The sequence below is a fragment of the Gambusia affinis genome, linkage group LG03 (assembly GCF_019740435.1).
Source record: "Gambusia affinis linkage group LG03, SWU_Gaff_1.0, whole genome shotgun sequence".
Classification (NCBI taxonomy): Eukaryota; Metazoa; Chordata; class Actinopteri; order Cyprinodontiformes; family Poeciliidae; genus Gambusia; species Gambusia affinis.
In genome coordinates, this window is record NC_057870.1 from 2,960,907 (window position 1) to 2,977,954 (window position 17,048).

The window sequence follows — 17,048 nt, forward strand, 5'->3', positions numbered from 1 at the left end:
CAAGATCATCTATTCCTACCTATTCCTATATTTACACTATAAGTAGATTACCACTACTTATTATAGTGTGGTAATCTACACTACTACCACACTATAACAAGTGTGGCAGTACTTATTGTGGTGTACTACCACACTATGATAAGTACTACCACACTTTGTATTGTGCATTCTCATTTGAATTTGTCTGTGTTGTATAGATTTGCCACAGAAGTCAAATCTATGGGGAATTTTTCTGCCATAATATGAGAACACACATTTTCAGTCTGAAAGCAGGATTTCATGTCTTTTGTTCTCAAAACTTTTAATACTTTGGTTTATATTTTCATTTTGAAAGCAAGAGTTCATGTCTTTCTTCTCAAAACATGTAATGTTTACTCAAACCTTTCCCCTTGTGCTCTCGCAGAACTCTCTTCTTGCTTACGAAACAGTCTCTGCTTGTTGTTGGAACTGCCTTTTGGCACCATTGCCTGGCAACCTCTCAGCCAATAAAACGTGTCGTTGGTGCATTTGATTTCTTCTAGCGGTGGTGTCAGTGTGGCTACTATTGATTATAGCAGCGTGGCCTGGATGTAAAGAGAAACAACGACCTCAACTTTCTGCTGCATCGTACACTTAGCATGTTAGCAGTGTGCTAGTGATCGTAACAGTCTTCTGATATTAGGCAGGAGTTGGTTGGGTGAACAACTAAGGAAGTTGCTACAATCGATTGTAGCAACCTACTATCGATTGCGCAGGTTGCTACAACCTATAGTAGCCACACAGGCACACTGGCTAAAAGGAAACAAACGCACCACTTTCATGCTATTGGCAACACTTTCATTCTATTGGCTGAGAGGTTACCAGGCGATGGTGCATGTTTGTTCCAGAAGCAAGCAGAAAAATTTTCATAAGAATGAAGAGAGTCTTAGCCGAGACTTTGGCTGAGCGCCAGGAGAAGTTTTTAGTACAAGCGTTAAAAGTTTTGAGGAGACAGACATGAAGTCCTGCTTTCAAAATGAAAATGTAAGCAAAAGTATAAAATGTTTGAAAACAAAAGACAATGAAATCCTGCTTTCAGAATGAAAATGTGTGTTCCTGGATTACGGTAGAAAAATTCCTCCATACAGATCCCAATCTGACCAATCTTGTCCCGGCCCGGGTTTAGGCCATAAGTGTAAACTCTACTCAGAACTCGGGGTGGCCGGGTTTCTTTAATTCCTGCTGCCAATGCTGAGCTTAATCTACAAGGATCAGGCTGTAATTGTGGTTTTGGGGGCAAAATGAACTTTAATGAGCCAAATGGAAGGCTTTAGGCCATTATGCGCTATAGGATTGGAGAGTAATGGGACATTGTCGTGCTCAGTTATTTTTCCTGATACTTGTAGCTGTGGTGTTCTAACTAACAAAATGAATGGGAATTCTTTTGTGGACGTGTTTTGGTTTTTTCTATGCCTGCTGCAAACCAGTTTCCCATTGGGATATCAATAAACTGAACTAAACTGGAATGTTCTGTACCTGGTACCAGACAACTTCAAAATCCCAATAACAATTCATGGAACCCAGCATTAATGTTGTTAATGTGCAAATGGGTCAGAATACTTTCAAAATTCTGTACTTTTTAGCACCTTGCAGTCGATGAAAGAAATTATGAAGGGATGCCATTAAGTAGAAAATCCACATTTCTGTAGCTTCACCAAGTCAGTATCACCTGCTAAACATGGACAACCTGGAGGCTCACAGAAATCAAACCATGTGGTATACAGATAAACTTTATTAGTATCAAAATCACCAAATATGCAGTAATGTTATGACGCTGTTCATAATAAGCACGTTTTCTACCAGTACACTTGAATGCTTTTACCTTATTGTGACATTTATCACTCCTACTGTCTCTACCCTACCATTCTAAAATATAATGCTCAGTTTGAAGTTGATGGACATCAAAACAGACGTTACATAAGCACATTATTTTCCATCATTCCCCAAAATACAATCAGAGCCCGACTGGAGGTCTGAGGGCTTTCGGAGCAGCATCCATCCATCCATCACCCTCATCAAACCCAATCAGGCTCCCAGCCGAGCGCCGGCAGGAAGCAGCGGAGAGGATCCAACAACGCTTGTTAATAATTTAATCTGTCGTCCGTTCTTAATAACAAAACAATGGGAGAGGAGAGGCAGAGACAAATGATTTGATTCGTGCAATTATGTTTTCAGGAAATGGAAAATGGCTGCCCCAGTGAGCAAGGTGTGTGTGACGTTCAAGCACAGATCTGTTTCAGTCAGCTCTTCTGCAGCTGATCTGTGCCCATATGAATGCAGAGCCTCTTGACAACTGAGTTATGTTTTTCATGAGGGTAGTCCTCCGTTTCCTGGGGAAGATTGCTGGAGCTCTTTAACAGGACTCTCTGCTTTAAACAAACAGCAGTGGCTTTTCTCAAAGCCTCGTGAAAAACTCACCGCCTCCCTCAAAAGAGTCATTCTACCTTTACTTGGTTTTGTAACACTTAGAGGTTGCGCATCATCAAACAATTTTTTACATTAAAAATAATCAGAGTAGATATGAAAAGCTGTTTCCCATGGTATGTAAGTTTTATAAACAATATGTTTCTCACATTGTTTTGAAAACTGTCATTTTGCTGTGGCAGTATAACATGATAGAGTGAAATAAAAAAGACCTCCTTCACTTCCTCCCAGTGCTCCCAATAACCATCTGACTAAGGAACAACCAATGAAAGCCAGGCAAAGGGTCTTAGCGCTGTCATCATGCTCATCTACACGCTGCTCAATGAGCTGATGGTGGAGAAACAATTTACTGTTCCAAGAACACTGTCATTGACGGCTATGCTAACTAGCTTATGGTGGGTTGCGGTCTGGAGAACTACCCATTGCCTAGCAAAGCGCTAGTGGGAGGGTGTGAGATGTGCATACACCAGTATGATTGACAGCGCTAAGACCCTCCTCCTGGCTCTGATTGGTTGTTTCTGACAGAGCGGTCAATTTCTACTCTGGTTGTAAAACCAGAGGAGGAGCTGGATTTTTCACACAGATTCTTAATATATTGTCAAAACATGGTGACAGTTAATATGTTAAAAGCATATTATTTATCAAAGTCACAAACTTTAAAGAAAAACATTACACGAACATGGCCTTGTGAAGAAGCGTGTTGTCTCCTAAACCTAATGGTTGTTTTGGCTCTGGCTGCAACAACAGCATCGAGTATTTGCCAGCTGGCAGTGAGTCTTTTACATCTCTGAGGAGAACTGCTGGCATAAAGTTATGTGTTTTGAAATGCTGTTTGTTTTACACCAGCTGTAAGAGGACAGATGGATATCCTCTTACAGGATACATAAGAGCACAACATGTTGCTTTTTGACACCTTTTTACCTTCTCCAAATTAGTTTCTAGATTCTTTTGGTTTGGCAGCTGATAGGCTCAGGGAGTGGTGGGTGAAACAGGCCTGATATTGTGGTTTATTATGTTGGTATTTCATGATTCAAATATGTTTTCACATCAGACCAGGTTGGGTAATACAGGTTTCTCTTTAACATCTAAAATAATCATTTGGGAAAAACTTTTTGTATTTATTCAGGTCATCTCTGTCTGATATTAACATTTGTTTGATGATCAGAAACATTTAAGTGAGGAAAAAATAGCAAAGAAAAAATCTGTAAGGGAGCAAATGCTCCACGCAGCACTGTTTGTATCACAATATTTGTACCTGAGAGCCATGCTTCTAAATATTTCGTATGATAACTTACAAATTTTGATATCAATTATCAATGTGTGCTTGTAACAAACTTCCTACCCTACAGTTTATGGCTGTTCTAAACATCTTTAAAATTGAAAAATATCAAACTGGATCCAAGAATGGACTATTGTTTAATAGAAACCTGCTTTCAAATTAATGTTTGCAACAGTTTTACATCCTGTGTGGACAACAGAATAGTGTGTGGATGCTTGTGATAATAAGAGCACAGACTAGAATAAGTAAACATGAATAAAATGTCATTTGACTCACATGAAGCTGCTGAACAGCTCAACAGCAGCTAATGGATCACCAGATCACAAACAACAACTTTTCTTTTTGACGACGGTCAGAGAACTGAGAAAGTGTGCAGCTATTTTCCAGGATCTGACCTTTAGTCAAAGACAGCATGAAAAAAAGAGAAAAAAAGGAGAAAGCAGCCTGGCTCATGCAGCGTTTGGTGCAGCGGCGAACTGCAGCAGAATGTAAAGGAGCCATGCAGTGAGTGCGGCGCTCTCTGTGGTGTCCCTGGGCTGTTTCTGCTCTGCGACGACAGCGCCGTGTTTACAAAAACAATATCCTCCAAAGATATCACAGAATAACACAATACTGCAAACAGTGGTCCCTATCTTACGCATACAAATAACGAAGTGAACAAATTCACACAGAAATACCATCAGACAGCGTATTGCCTCAAAGGAGAACAACGCAGGAAACACTTGAAGGATCACAACCAGAAATCTACACCTAGATCCATTTCACTGAACACAAAGAAATAAACACAAAGCAATCACAACATTTTTCATGACTACAGATAAAACTAATAGCATTTGTAATAACTGCGAACAGCAACTCTTAACATGGAAAAAAGTTTGTTCTGTGAAACAGTTTCCGTATATTTTACTGATTTAGTAACAAACCACAGATAGATCATTATCTTATTTAATGGAGCTGTTAAAGTCTGTTCTCAGGGTTTAATAAATCTGTTGGGTTAGATTTTAACAATAGTGTCCAAGTTTAAGCAGATAATGAGCAATAAAATAACATGAGAGAACTGCATTTACCCAGAAAAAAAGCCTCCTAAGATCTTATCTCAGTGATTCTCTTAAGGCACCGTCACGTGTGATGAAGTACCTGAAGCACAAGATCGGGCTCTTCCTGATGTCTTTATGGCTGTTTTATGGAAACACTGTGGAACATGTGATGGTACATCAGGGTTTCCCATCGTGTCAGAGTGGCTCACTATTGCCGTGGCAACATATCCTGGTCCTGGATAGAGTTTGGTGGCTGCCTATCCAGGAGGTGTTGTTAAAAATGTTATTTTAACTCAATCGGGTGGACCAGCACAAACACGGATCTGAACATAGATGAACACTTCAGTGTATGGATTTATCTGCCATGTTGTTGAGCCAAGGAGAAAATCATCCTGTTACAGCATAAATATTCCATCCATGACATTTCCTCCCTGCAGTGCCATCCTGTGTCGTCTTTCTTAACAACATTTCGATGTAAAATGGTCTGTATTTTTCCATGTGAACGCAGTGCCTCCTTTACATAAAAAAAAAATAAATAAAATATGAGTCAAGTTTCACAACTGAGGACAATGTTGAGGACAAAATTCAAAAACACCCGTCGGTACGTCCACCTAAAGGGCTTCAGTGTGTGAATTTCCTCCACCATGATGGGGGAAACCAGTCACTTCCTGCTGTCAGCTGCGATTATTGCCCTCACTGAAAAGCAGTAAAACTCTAAACACCATAACTTTAGTAATATATTTACACTCCTATTGGCCTTATGAAAACATGTTTGAGATAACAATGTCGTGGACGCGTTGAGACAAAGAATGTTAGCATCCGGGCCTGTTATCTGTGAGCTGCAGGCGGAGCTGGAAACGCCCCCGATGTGCTGCCATGAACACTCCTTCCAGCTCAGTCGACCAGCACAGGTCAGAAAGAAAGTGATTGACCCAATGAGAACGGACGCGGTCATCCACCTCCGTGACGCTGACGCTTTTATTGAGCGCTGAGAAGGATGGATGTGAAGTCAGAGGAATCACAGCCCTTCCTCCAAAACAATCTGAAATACTCTGCATTTCTCAACACTCTGACAGAGCAGAGAAGAAGGAGGTAAAAATAATTTTAAAAAAGACCTGAAAAAACGTCTCAAGCTGCTTCCTGTCCTTTCGTATCTTTGTGAGGACGTATTTGGTGTGAAGCTGCAGACTTTCAGAGGGGAAGTGGAGGGTAAATATAATGGAGGACAAGGCCAGCTCAGCAGAACCTTCATACAAAGTGATGTAAATGTCAATCATCCCACATGACTCCATGGTTATTCAGTACCGGCACCAGCAGCTTTATAATTCTCCAATTAAGTAGAAGTTTCAAATCAGCACTCTGCAACACTGAGGCAGCTTGTTGTTTAGATGGAGGTTGAACTGCCAACGCTGCTGATTCAGGGAGCCCAGCAACATTGTTTCACACAGCAGTGTGTTTTTAAAGATGTCATCTTTATTGTGGTTTTGGTAAACATAAAGTACACAGATGACTTTTTGCACCTAAAGCTACCGATCTGATGAGTTGTGCAGGTGCGTATGGACTAAAAGCCCTGATAGGACGAAATCGATCTGTTCTCTGCTTTTTCACGATGTTATACACAAAGTTGTCACAGGAAGGCACAGGAAGGGCTTCGGTATGAAAGAAACTATTTTCCATCAGGCTCTTTCCTTATGAACATCTTTTTTTTTGTTTTCTAGAAAACAAATTTTCAAAAACGTTTCTCGTAATCAAGAAAACTCTCAAGACAAACCAGGAACTATACCAGGCATAACATTGACTTCTTACTTGACTCCAAAATGTTTCTTAGTAAAGAAGAGAACAGTTGACAATAGTAAATACTCGGTGCACGAAGCACATTTCCACACATTTAGAATCACAACGAAATATAACGTTGAAGTGTTTTGTTTCAGAGTCACTCCTTCACCAGTTTGTTCCCACCACCTTCTATTTATTACAACTATTTATTCCCTTAATGTTTTATGTCACATCTTATTTCTATTTATTGTGGTTCTAATCCAGCATGCTACTGATTATGATTTCTGATCAAATTGACAGTGGGAGGTATTTAGTTTTATTTGAATGATATAACTCCCTAAGGATAAATCAGAGCAGATCACTCTAAATATCTGGAGCCGTTCTAAAGACATCTGAAGGCCCCATAAGGTCTGAAGTCTTCAGTCCATTGATGTAAACCAATTTAGAACCACGAAACAACTCCCTAAAGGAAATTCTAATTTTTGAAGAACCACCAATGAATTTCTATTTTTGAGCTTTAAAATAAAACAACAACAACAACAACAACAACAACAACAACAACAATAATAATAATAATAATAATAATAATAATAATAATAATAATAATAATAATAATAATAATAATAATAATAATAATAAACATAATCCTTTGGGAATAGAGGACAAATACATTTTCTTCAAAGTGGTAATATTTGTAGAACCCTAATGACAAGACAATTAGATCTGAAGATAAATTATGTTTTTATCATTCTGTTGTGAAAATTAAAAAAACTTTCAACAAAAAAATGGAAAAACTGCCAACATCTCCATTTGTTATCATATCTATTGTTAAAAACACAACAATGGACCCCCAGTATTTATGTGGGCTAGGGGCCACTGCTACCCAGGAATAGATCAAATTCACAAATACATTATTTCCCCTCTAAAAGCGAATGTAACTGCATAACATAATAGTTAAAACATCAGATATACCTTAATATGCATAAATATGAACAGCGGAAACCACCTCAGCACAACCGCAAAAGTTAATATCTAGAGTCTTCCTCTTCTACCTTCTTGGGGGTTCGGCCAATCAACACCAAGGAAAATGAATGGTGCTTCTGGATTGGCTGCTTTGCAAATGCCAGTCAATGGTGTATCAAGTAGCCGAGGTCTTTAGGCTTTCCAAGCTGCATTTTCTTTAGAATATTTCAGATATGCTCGATGAAAAAAATCCATGTATATATGAATTTTATGCATATAATTTGCAGTTATATTCCAAAGAAAAATCGGCGAATGCTAAATTGCCAATAGGCGGGACTCCACTGTAGTGAACCATAGCCAAAGTTATTAAGAGCCACTGTGGAGGGTTCAAAGTAGGGATGAAAAATCTATGTTTTTTATTTATTTATTTTTTTTACATATTGACATGGGTCTGATATGTAAAACTGTGCCAATATTAACAACCCATGTTTGTTTCAGTCTTTTCGTCACTTGTTTCTGGAGGCTGATCGTGTAGTATTTGTTTGGACATGTGACAGGGACAGTCATCAACACATTCTCACACCCGACTCGTCATATATTGACGAGTTGGGACGCCGTCTGACCATGCGTCACATATTGACGCGAAAGGGGTACCCCTCGCGTCAATATGTGACGAGGACGGAAGTCCCATGCGTCAATATATGACGAGTTGGGAGTGAGAGTGGGTTGCAGTCATGCAGTGAAGGATTGTGGGGAGTTAAGCTGAAGTTAAGTCAGCACTGTGGTCATTTCTTTCAAAGTGATAAAAGGATAGAGAAATATACATATTCATATAGATGTAAAATATTGGTAAATATCGGTTATCAGCCATAACAGCAATATTCCAACTGGTTTAACCAGAGTGTTTAACATTCTTTACATGAGTGTCTATGTAGCAAAAATTAAAACACCTAGAAATAATTACAGATAGCAGACCTTATGGCTACAGTAATGTATTAATCTGTGATGTCATTGAAGCAGCAGAAATAATGGCTGATGCTTGCTTTCAAATGAAAGTTATGTTTTATATTTTACACATTTTAGTTTTTAATGTGTTTTTTTTTTTTTTTTGAAAAATGCCAGAAAAAGTGGCATTTCTGCTCAAAAGATATGATACAACAATAAATCTCCAGTCTCATCATAAGACACCAAGAAATACCATGAATGTTAAAGTCCAACTCTGGGGGAGAAACACTGAACCACCAGAGGGCGCCTTTTAAATCCTACTGTGTTCCTGTCAAACGGCTCAGAGCGCTTCAAGAAAAAACAACACGAAAAGGAAGAAACTAAGTATTGCCTTTACTAATCAATGCTACTTTGTAAGATTTAAGTTAAATCTTAAAAAAATAGTAACAATAATAATTTGAAAAACTACTAAAAATATTGAAAATAAGCTAATTATACAAATAAGTCTATGCATCACCTATTTCATATGAAGGTTGTCTACCTGTGGATCTTCACAGGCTACCAAGGGAAACACGCTTTGAGCACAACACATGCAGCTAAAACACACACAGGTGGTAAATAAAAAAAAGGCACCTGTGCGCCAGCATTTCAGGAAAGAGCAGCTAAAACCGCCTCAGCGGGTCTGCCTACCGCACACCGCCACCAGGCAGGCAGACGTGCGCAGGCGCATCTACGTGTTGAGCTACTGCCGACTCCGTGAGAATGCCAAACTAAAAGTTTCTGCGCCGCAGAAATGACGCGACGTCCCACTGAGAATGTGTGGCTTATACAAGGCCTTCAACTTCTGATCTACAGTTAGTTGTACAGTAAGTCTAAGAGATTTCACCTGAGTTCATACAACAGTCTGTACGAAATACTAACACGTTAACCTGAAGATTTTAACTCCAAAAAAAAAAAAAAAAAAAAAAAAAGCTTCAGCTTATTCAATTTGTAAATCTAAATGTATTGTACGAATAAAAGCTGTTTTTTAAAGCAATGCCACCGACAGAGAGGTTGAAAACCTATTCCTAAGATGCTTTGAAGACTCATTTACATATAAGCTCTGCTTCCTTTAGTGAAAAGCTTTATCAAGTGAAAAAGAACGGCTAAATCTTTTTTCTTAAAAGTCTCCGTCTTAAAAGAGCTGAGTAGTTTTACTAAAGGCAAGGCAAGGGAAAAAGAAGCTTTGCTCTAAAGTGTACATGAAGATCTCTCTGTTGTCTGCTGTCAGTCTTTCAGCATCACTGACACATTTATGTTCGCTGCTCCTCCTGTTTCCTGTCCGCTTCCTCCTCTGATCCCCCAGAGTCAGGCAGACAGTGAAAATTGGTAAGAGTTCAATAAACCCCCGACCCGCTGGGTGTTTCTACCAAGCCACATTCTGCCTTTTCAGAAGGTTCTAGAGAAGAAAACAAAAAAAGACACCCCTCTGCGCTGCTGTTGCTCCAGCTCTGCTGCAGAGCCAGAGGCCAGCGGGGCCAACCAAGAGGGCAGGGGCCCCCCGGGATCCAAACGCCCTGTCACCGTGCAACAGTAGGCTCAGATTTGCAAAAGCCGGCTGACAAGCCCGAAGTTGAGTGGGTGAGGTCACAAGAGGTCATCGTAGTCCAGCAGCTTTGAGTGCTGACGGCTTTTCCAAAGGCGGTACAGGCGGAAGTCGAAGTACATCTCGATCATCTCTTTGCCTGCAGGGCGACACATGGGAAACAGAAGGTCGGCTTACGACGATGCTCAACTCAGGAGAACCAGATGTCAGCAGCACCAGCTTCCTGCTGCGTTCACAAACCCAGTGACCGTTCAGGTCTTTTAGCAAAAATAAATCCCATTTTCTCCAAACTGATTGATCTTCTGTTGTGGAAATGCTGGTAACAAGTCGGTTTAGTGACTTTATGAGTTCATGTTTTTGTATCACAAATGCAGAAAACATATCTTGTTACCAAAGTATAGTGGAGCGTCCGTATCATCACCTTCCTAAAACCATCGATTGGAAAGTAGGAGGTCATAATTTTTTTTTAATGACTTAGCAAAAAGATCAATTCTAACCAATAAGAGCCACAGGACTGAGTTCTAAAGCTATACAGAATTAGCTTATGTAATTTTTTTCTGCGATAAAAAAATATTTGCCACATAATTTAATGGAAATCTTGACTACAGCACAGGTCTTATGGTTTCTTTTACGCTAAAGAAGCTGACGAGATAACTACTGTACCCGTATAGGAAAGTGAATGCCGTGATGCACATGGGTTGGAGTCGATGGAAGCTTATTTAATGACTGTCAGTCCAGTGATGAATGACCGAGATGTCATCAGATTTGCTGGCAGTAATTTGATTGCTGCAGGCAAGAAGTGGGTCAGTGAGCTGCAGGCTTTGACTTTCTGCTGTGGCGTCTTTTTTTATGAGCCAGAAAATTTTCAACTAGGGCTGGGAGATATATCATTATATCATTATATATACACTTTCATAATGATATCACAGATGATATTCCATATTTGCTGATTTTTCTGTTTCTTTTTATTTAGACAAATAAATATGTACCTTAAAAACAAAGCTGTTTATTATGCTTTTTTTGTTTGTTTTGTTATTAGAATACAAAATATAATCAGATACACATATACAAAAATCAGACAAAAAGCTTGAATGCATCAAAGAAAATATAAAATAGATAAATTTAAATGTCAACTAATTTTGGGCAACAAAAAAAAATGAAATAAGCTACCAAGGGTAAATAAAAAAACGTAAATACACAAATGTTGCAAAAGTTTGATGCATCTGACTATTAATAGTTGCATGTCATTTTTCTCATGACTTCACTATTTTGTTCTATTTATTAGCATCTAATTATGAAAAGATTGCCTGAGAATTAATTATGATGCCCTTGGAGGGCCCCAAGTGTTCAGATAGTCATTAACCAGATTAATCAGAAAGTGTGAAGAGATCTTTGTTTCCCTTTTATTTTCAAGCATCTAGCATGCTGAGCAGAGTGACTATGTATCAGTGTAGATGGAGTAATTATTAGATTAACTTATTACTTTATCATTTTTTCATGTTTTATTTATTTTAAAGCTGCATTTAAATCAAATGCAATGCCTACATTGTTTCCTCTGGCATTTAAAATGTATTTGAATTGAATGACCTTCTGAATATTAGTGCTGAACAAATAAACGTGGCATTGATTGCCTGAAGTTGGTTCAGTAGAAGTTGTGTGGATGCTTTATTTATGACGTGTGAGAGACTCTGACATGTCCAAAAGATCTGGACTATACCTGATGACCGGACAGTGTATCATCTGATCACCAGACCCATTTTTCTTACTAACACATAATATAGTGGTAAATATATAGCATAACAATTCTGGAGTATTTCTTTCCTGTAACATTGAGTTTTTATACGTCACTGAAACAAAAAGCAGATATATAAAAGTCTGAGTGCCGCATTAACTAGCAACTACTTACATATTGCATCGAAAGTCAAGTTTGAGCAAGAATGAATTTTTTTTTTTTTTATATAGCTCTTGATTATTGCTTCCTGTCTTTCGGTGGAAAAAGGTAATTGATTGGTCATAGCCATGCAGGTAATGTGCAGGAAGAGAAAAAAGACAAACGCAGGAGAGGAAGCAGAGCGCAGCGGGTCAATGGAAGACAGCGGCATGCACAGCTGAGATAAAGATGCTTTATGAGCTAAAGAATTAGCATGGCATCAATAGTTGTTAGGAAAATAACTGACGAGGGATTCATGAGGAGCGTAGCACGGCACTCTTTTCATCACTAAGTAGTTTACTGGCAGTGATTCATGCTCACTATAAGCACTGCAACAGGGAATCTAACTGAAGTCCAGAGCACTTCAGTAATTCAAGTTTGGTTTTAATGAGGTTTTTTTTACTGTGCACACCTCCTATAAAGATGATGTTTACTAAGCAGGGCTATGTATATTTTGCTTGTAAATTTGTAAAGTTCAAAATGAGCATGTGGTTCTCTCACCTTGGGCTGACAGCTCTAGTGGAGACTTGAATTCAACAGACAACGGCCTCATCAGCCTCTTCAAAGTCTGGATAAGCTGTGAGAAGCACAAAGAGGCAGAAGGTGAGAGGAATACTTTCGGCTCTCCCTTTTATTAGTCGTCATTATTATTCATGAAACACATTAAAAACAAAGACAAAAATGATTATGGAGGCATTTTGAACCTCAGCTTGTCGTATTGGCAATTAGCCCAATAAGCATGGTTCGTTATTCAAAGAAATGTCCCCACTAATGGACGGCTGGTGGCTCTCTTTGTTACCAGAAAAGCTGGATGTGAAATGACCAAAACTGAATAAGTAATAAATGGAAATGAACTGGACTTTTGATGCTTTTCCAGTTGTAACAACCACTTAAAACCACTTTACTCCATAGCCCCATTCACCCATGGAGACACACACATGGATACACAGGTGTGTTGACAACTTGGGCTTAAGTGCCTTGCCCAGGGGCACACTGGCAGGTGGCAGGAGGAATCTGGAATGAAGTTGCCTCATATTAAACAACCAGCACAAAAAACTGACTTACTAAAACGTTTTGTCAGACAGAGGGGGAAAAAAAAAGAGTCATCTTTTAACACAGTGGAAGTACATATCTTGTTCAATATGCAGATACAAACAACATATGTTTATATCTGCATATCTTGTTTGTACATGTCAAACAGGAAATGCAGATAGTGAAACTGACTACCAAATGTTTCTAGAATGTTCCTATCTGCCTTTGCTTTCTGATCAGCATCAGATATCAGGGAAGGAAGTGTGTGACCTCATGTAACGTTATGCAGCGTCAGGTTAGAGTCATGTACACGTGTGTGGATTAATAAAGCTAGTTCAGACGTAAGACAGATGCTGCTGAAACTGGATCTGAAGCTTTATTTGAAAATCTTGCATGCTATGTACAGGTTTTTATTGTCAACATTATTCTTGTTTTTAATATTTAAAGACTGCTGGGTATTTGGCCCAACAAAAATTGTGAATCATAAATATTTTTGCTCTGTCCCAACTCCTAAAGGTTTGTGAGAATGGCTCTACAGAGGAGCTGCATCAGAGGCATAAATAAACTACATCATCATGAATCCCAAAGATGAGTTTTTGGGCATTTTTGACTCGAGGAGCTTTTAATGACCATCTGAGGACAAACTGAAACACCTTATGAAAGAATTTGATGCATCACAATTCTTACAATTGGATTTGACATAAATCTGTAGAAATCATGTATTCCACTTTTGAATCCAGGGACACTGCAGAACATTTCATCTGCTGCATGTCTCACTCTTTGCATGTGAATGCCTTTGAATCTGGAAGCATGTCACATCTGATGATGCTTCAGCCTTCGGCCCCGTTTCCACTTCTCCTCCGCCTCTTGCTCCACTTCCTCCGCTCTGTCGTCCCCTGTGTTCCCTGGGGTCTGCTTCAGCGCCAGCTGGTGTGCAAACACGGTTAGGACCAAATGACGCTGCAGGTTTCATCTCAAGAGGCTTATGCTTTGTCAGGTTAGATTGGTAGAACTGGAGTAGGGTAAAAATGACCTGTGCTAACTTCACATTTGAAAAATGGTAAATAAGTCATTACTTGATTTTTTAAATTTTTTTATGAGAAAACAGAAAAAAAACAACATGGTTTATATTTTAGAACCAGTTTTTGCACTAAATTTTCTATGGATCCCATTCTAGTTCTGCAATTAATCATGATTAATCACTTTACCTAATTTTGGATATTTGAAGTAGAAATATGTGAGCAGTCGTGGTTCTAACCAATTACAGTGCAGGCAATTATCTGATTTATTTTTCCAGCAGAAAGCAGGTAACGTTGTCTCCCAGCAGTTGACAGGAACTAAGAGAAACTTGTTCCACTAAATATGCATACAAGTAGCAAACTTGTTCAGGGAACAACTGACATTATTTTCTAGTTCTTGGGTGGCCCATCCTCGTCTGATGCTGCCCTGGGCAACCGCCACCGTGTGCATGTTTTCAAATAAAAATATTTTCAAAAATATTTTATTGTTTCAAACCAAATATGCATGACGTTTCTCGATTTTCCAAGGTTTTATATTCAGGAAGGTTTAACAGAAGTCATTTTGTTTTAAATGTTCATTTAAAACATTCCTCTCCATTGGTTCCCAATGGAACTTGTGCGATGAGGCGACAGTCTCTTGTCCTCATCCAGCTCTGTAAATTCTGTGTGAGAAATTTTGAGCTCTTGCACCTGGAAGTGCAGATGAAGACCAGCAACGCAACGCAAGAAAGATGAAAAATGTTCAACTTTTGTTGCTGTCTGCTGTTGTGGAAAACTTTCACATTTTGCTGCTGTTATTTTTTTGTTCAAAGTAGATGATGCAGTTCATCTGCATTATGTAATACTAATACATTAAAATCTTCTGGCTGATGCTTTAATGTTGACAGCTCGAATGTTTGTTTTCTTCATCAGCATGATTTGAAATTGAAACAATACTTTACAGTCTAATGTTTTGCTGATGCTCTGCTTACAATAATAAAAAAATCACTTCCTGTTGTCTGTCAAACTTTGTCTTCATCCGACATCACTGCTCCTAACACGGTTTCTCTTAGAGTCAAATATTGGTTTCCACATACAGTAGTAACCAATATTTGATATTGGTGATAAACTTGTTTGTTTTGGGGGTTTTTTGCATTTCCCCCTTTTAAATCTCGAATTTCTTGGCATGTTTTTGGTGCAATAAAACAAAAATACAAGTTGATAAATGTAGGCTTAATTGCTGTTTTTTTTTTTCTTTAAAAAAAAATAGAACCTTAATGTGTTACTTTTATTCAGGTAGGCTGAAAGCTAAACTTGGTGTCGTTCTTACTGAGTGATTTAATTAGTCGAGGTTTCTAGATGATTGTGTCGTTTGTTCAGAAAATTTGTTTCTCCTAAGATTTACCAAACCTTTAATACATAAAAATCTAATAAATGAACCCTGACAGCTGCACAGCTGGTATCCGCAAAAGTCAACCTCTGCTGATAAATGGGCAGGTGTGAGACATGAGGGACGTTGACAGGGGCCAGACATAGACTGGCACCTAAATGTCAAGGCGTGTTGGGAGGTGGGGAATGTTCCTGTAACAATGGTCTGGGGAGGGAGAGGCCAGAGAGGAGCAGCAGGAAAGGCCAGAACAAGACTGACTCCAGCTTTAACAGGATTCAAAGAATCTCTTGATAATATCTGAAATCATGGGCCACTTTCAGAGGTTTCAGAGGTTCGTCCATGCTTGAATTGATTGCAATCATTATGGTAAAGTGCATTCTTGGCTTTCTGAGTCAGTGGTCATCAGATGTCCTCGTATCGCTCTCTCAAGATTCCTCGTCTTGTCTTTGTGTGATTTTTATTTCATCACAACTTCTAAGTCTGAATCTTTTAGCCTGTCACTGGAGTAGAACCAACACATAATGCGGTACCTTCTGCAGGTAGCCCAGCCAGTCAATCTATTCTTAGCAACACTCCAGCTGAGGCTCCAGGAACACACACAGGCAGCAGCGGGGGGACAGATTGTTAAATGTGGCGAATAAGCCCTTCCCTGTTCGTGGTCCTGCTTGCGCAACTTGTTCCAAACCACAGCGGAGGAAATGCTAAATGTCACACTGACTGCAAGAGCGGCGAGCGGCTGCCCTGCGTTCTTTACAGAGTGGCTGAACAAGTTGAACACGCAAAGGACTTTTATTAAAGTGCAGGATCTAACTTTAGAGGATCCGAGCAGAGAAGGGAAGAGATTGAAACAAAACTTTTGTCTGTTAATAGGAACAGACAAAAGGACACTTCCAACGTTGATCGTAGGGACAACAGGTGAAGATCGAGAACGGGAAGATCAATGAACAATGGGGAAATAAATAGGCATGAAGATGGGAATAATAATGGGAGGAGCCAATGAAGAACAATAGGAATGAATTAACTTCTATACTGACGGAGAGGTGGAGCTGATGAAGCAAACAGAAGGACTAATGAGAGGGAAGTGGAGACATCTAAGTGAGAGTGAAGGAGCTAGATAACAGCTGTGAAGGGAAGCAGACTGACAATCTGAACCAGACCAGATCTGAATCTGACCAGAGAAGTTACCAATCAAATGAAAACAATCGGGCAAGTTCTAGGAAATTATAATAAACACAAAGGAATGGGATGAAACCTAAAAGTAAAAAACCACAAATCCTAATGTTTTTAAAGAAAAAAAACTATTGACTGTCAATATTAAGCAAAAAGGAGGAGATAATTTTTGGTGGTAATGAAATTAGCCTAAAAGTTGAAATGATGGAAATAAATTTGCTTAATGAAAACTCACGTTTTGTAGTAAAATGTTTTTGCGCTAGAATGAGGTGGATTTTTGCCGAAATAGATGTACTAAAACTAGCTGCAATGGAAACACTTTTTTCTCACATGATCAACAACGCGACGGTACTGCTGGCGAAAAAGACGAAGACGACGACAGTTTGCTGTGGTTTTGTTTTGCTTTCAGACAATGTACAGCTGGCTCCAGCAGAAATCTCACAGCATCACACACTTCATTAAACATGTTGGACTCCAAAATGTTCTGTAAAATGGCCAACT

The 17,048-nt window shown here is 39.0% G+C and overlaps 1 protein-coding gene across 7 annotated transcripts in view; it reads right to left on the reverse strand.

The window, feature by feature from the left end:
* Positions 1 to 8,228: 8,228 nt before the first annotated feature.
* nsmfb (NMDA receptor synaptonuclear signaling and neuronal migration factor b) overlaps positions 8,229 to 17,048 on the reverse strand; it is a 43,516-nt gene continuing 34,696 nt past the window's right edge. For all 7 annotated transcript variants that reach the window (XM_044110703.1, XM_044110700.1, XM_044110699.1 and 4 more), the window contains 2 exons: positions 12,459 to 12,534; positions 8,229 to 10,166 (listed from right to left, as the gene is read on the reverse strand). In XM_044110703.1, the coding sequence (XP_043966638.1) occupies positions 10,069 to 10,166; positions 12,459 to 12,534 (174 nt within the window). In that variant the 3' untranslated portion in view covers positions 8,229 to 10,068. The remainder of the gene's footprint in view (positions 10,167 to 12,458; positions 12,535 to 17,048) is intronic.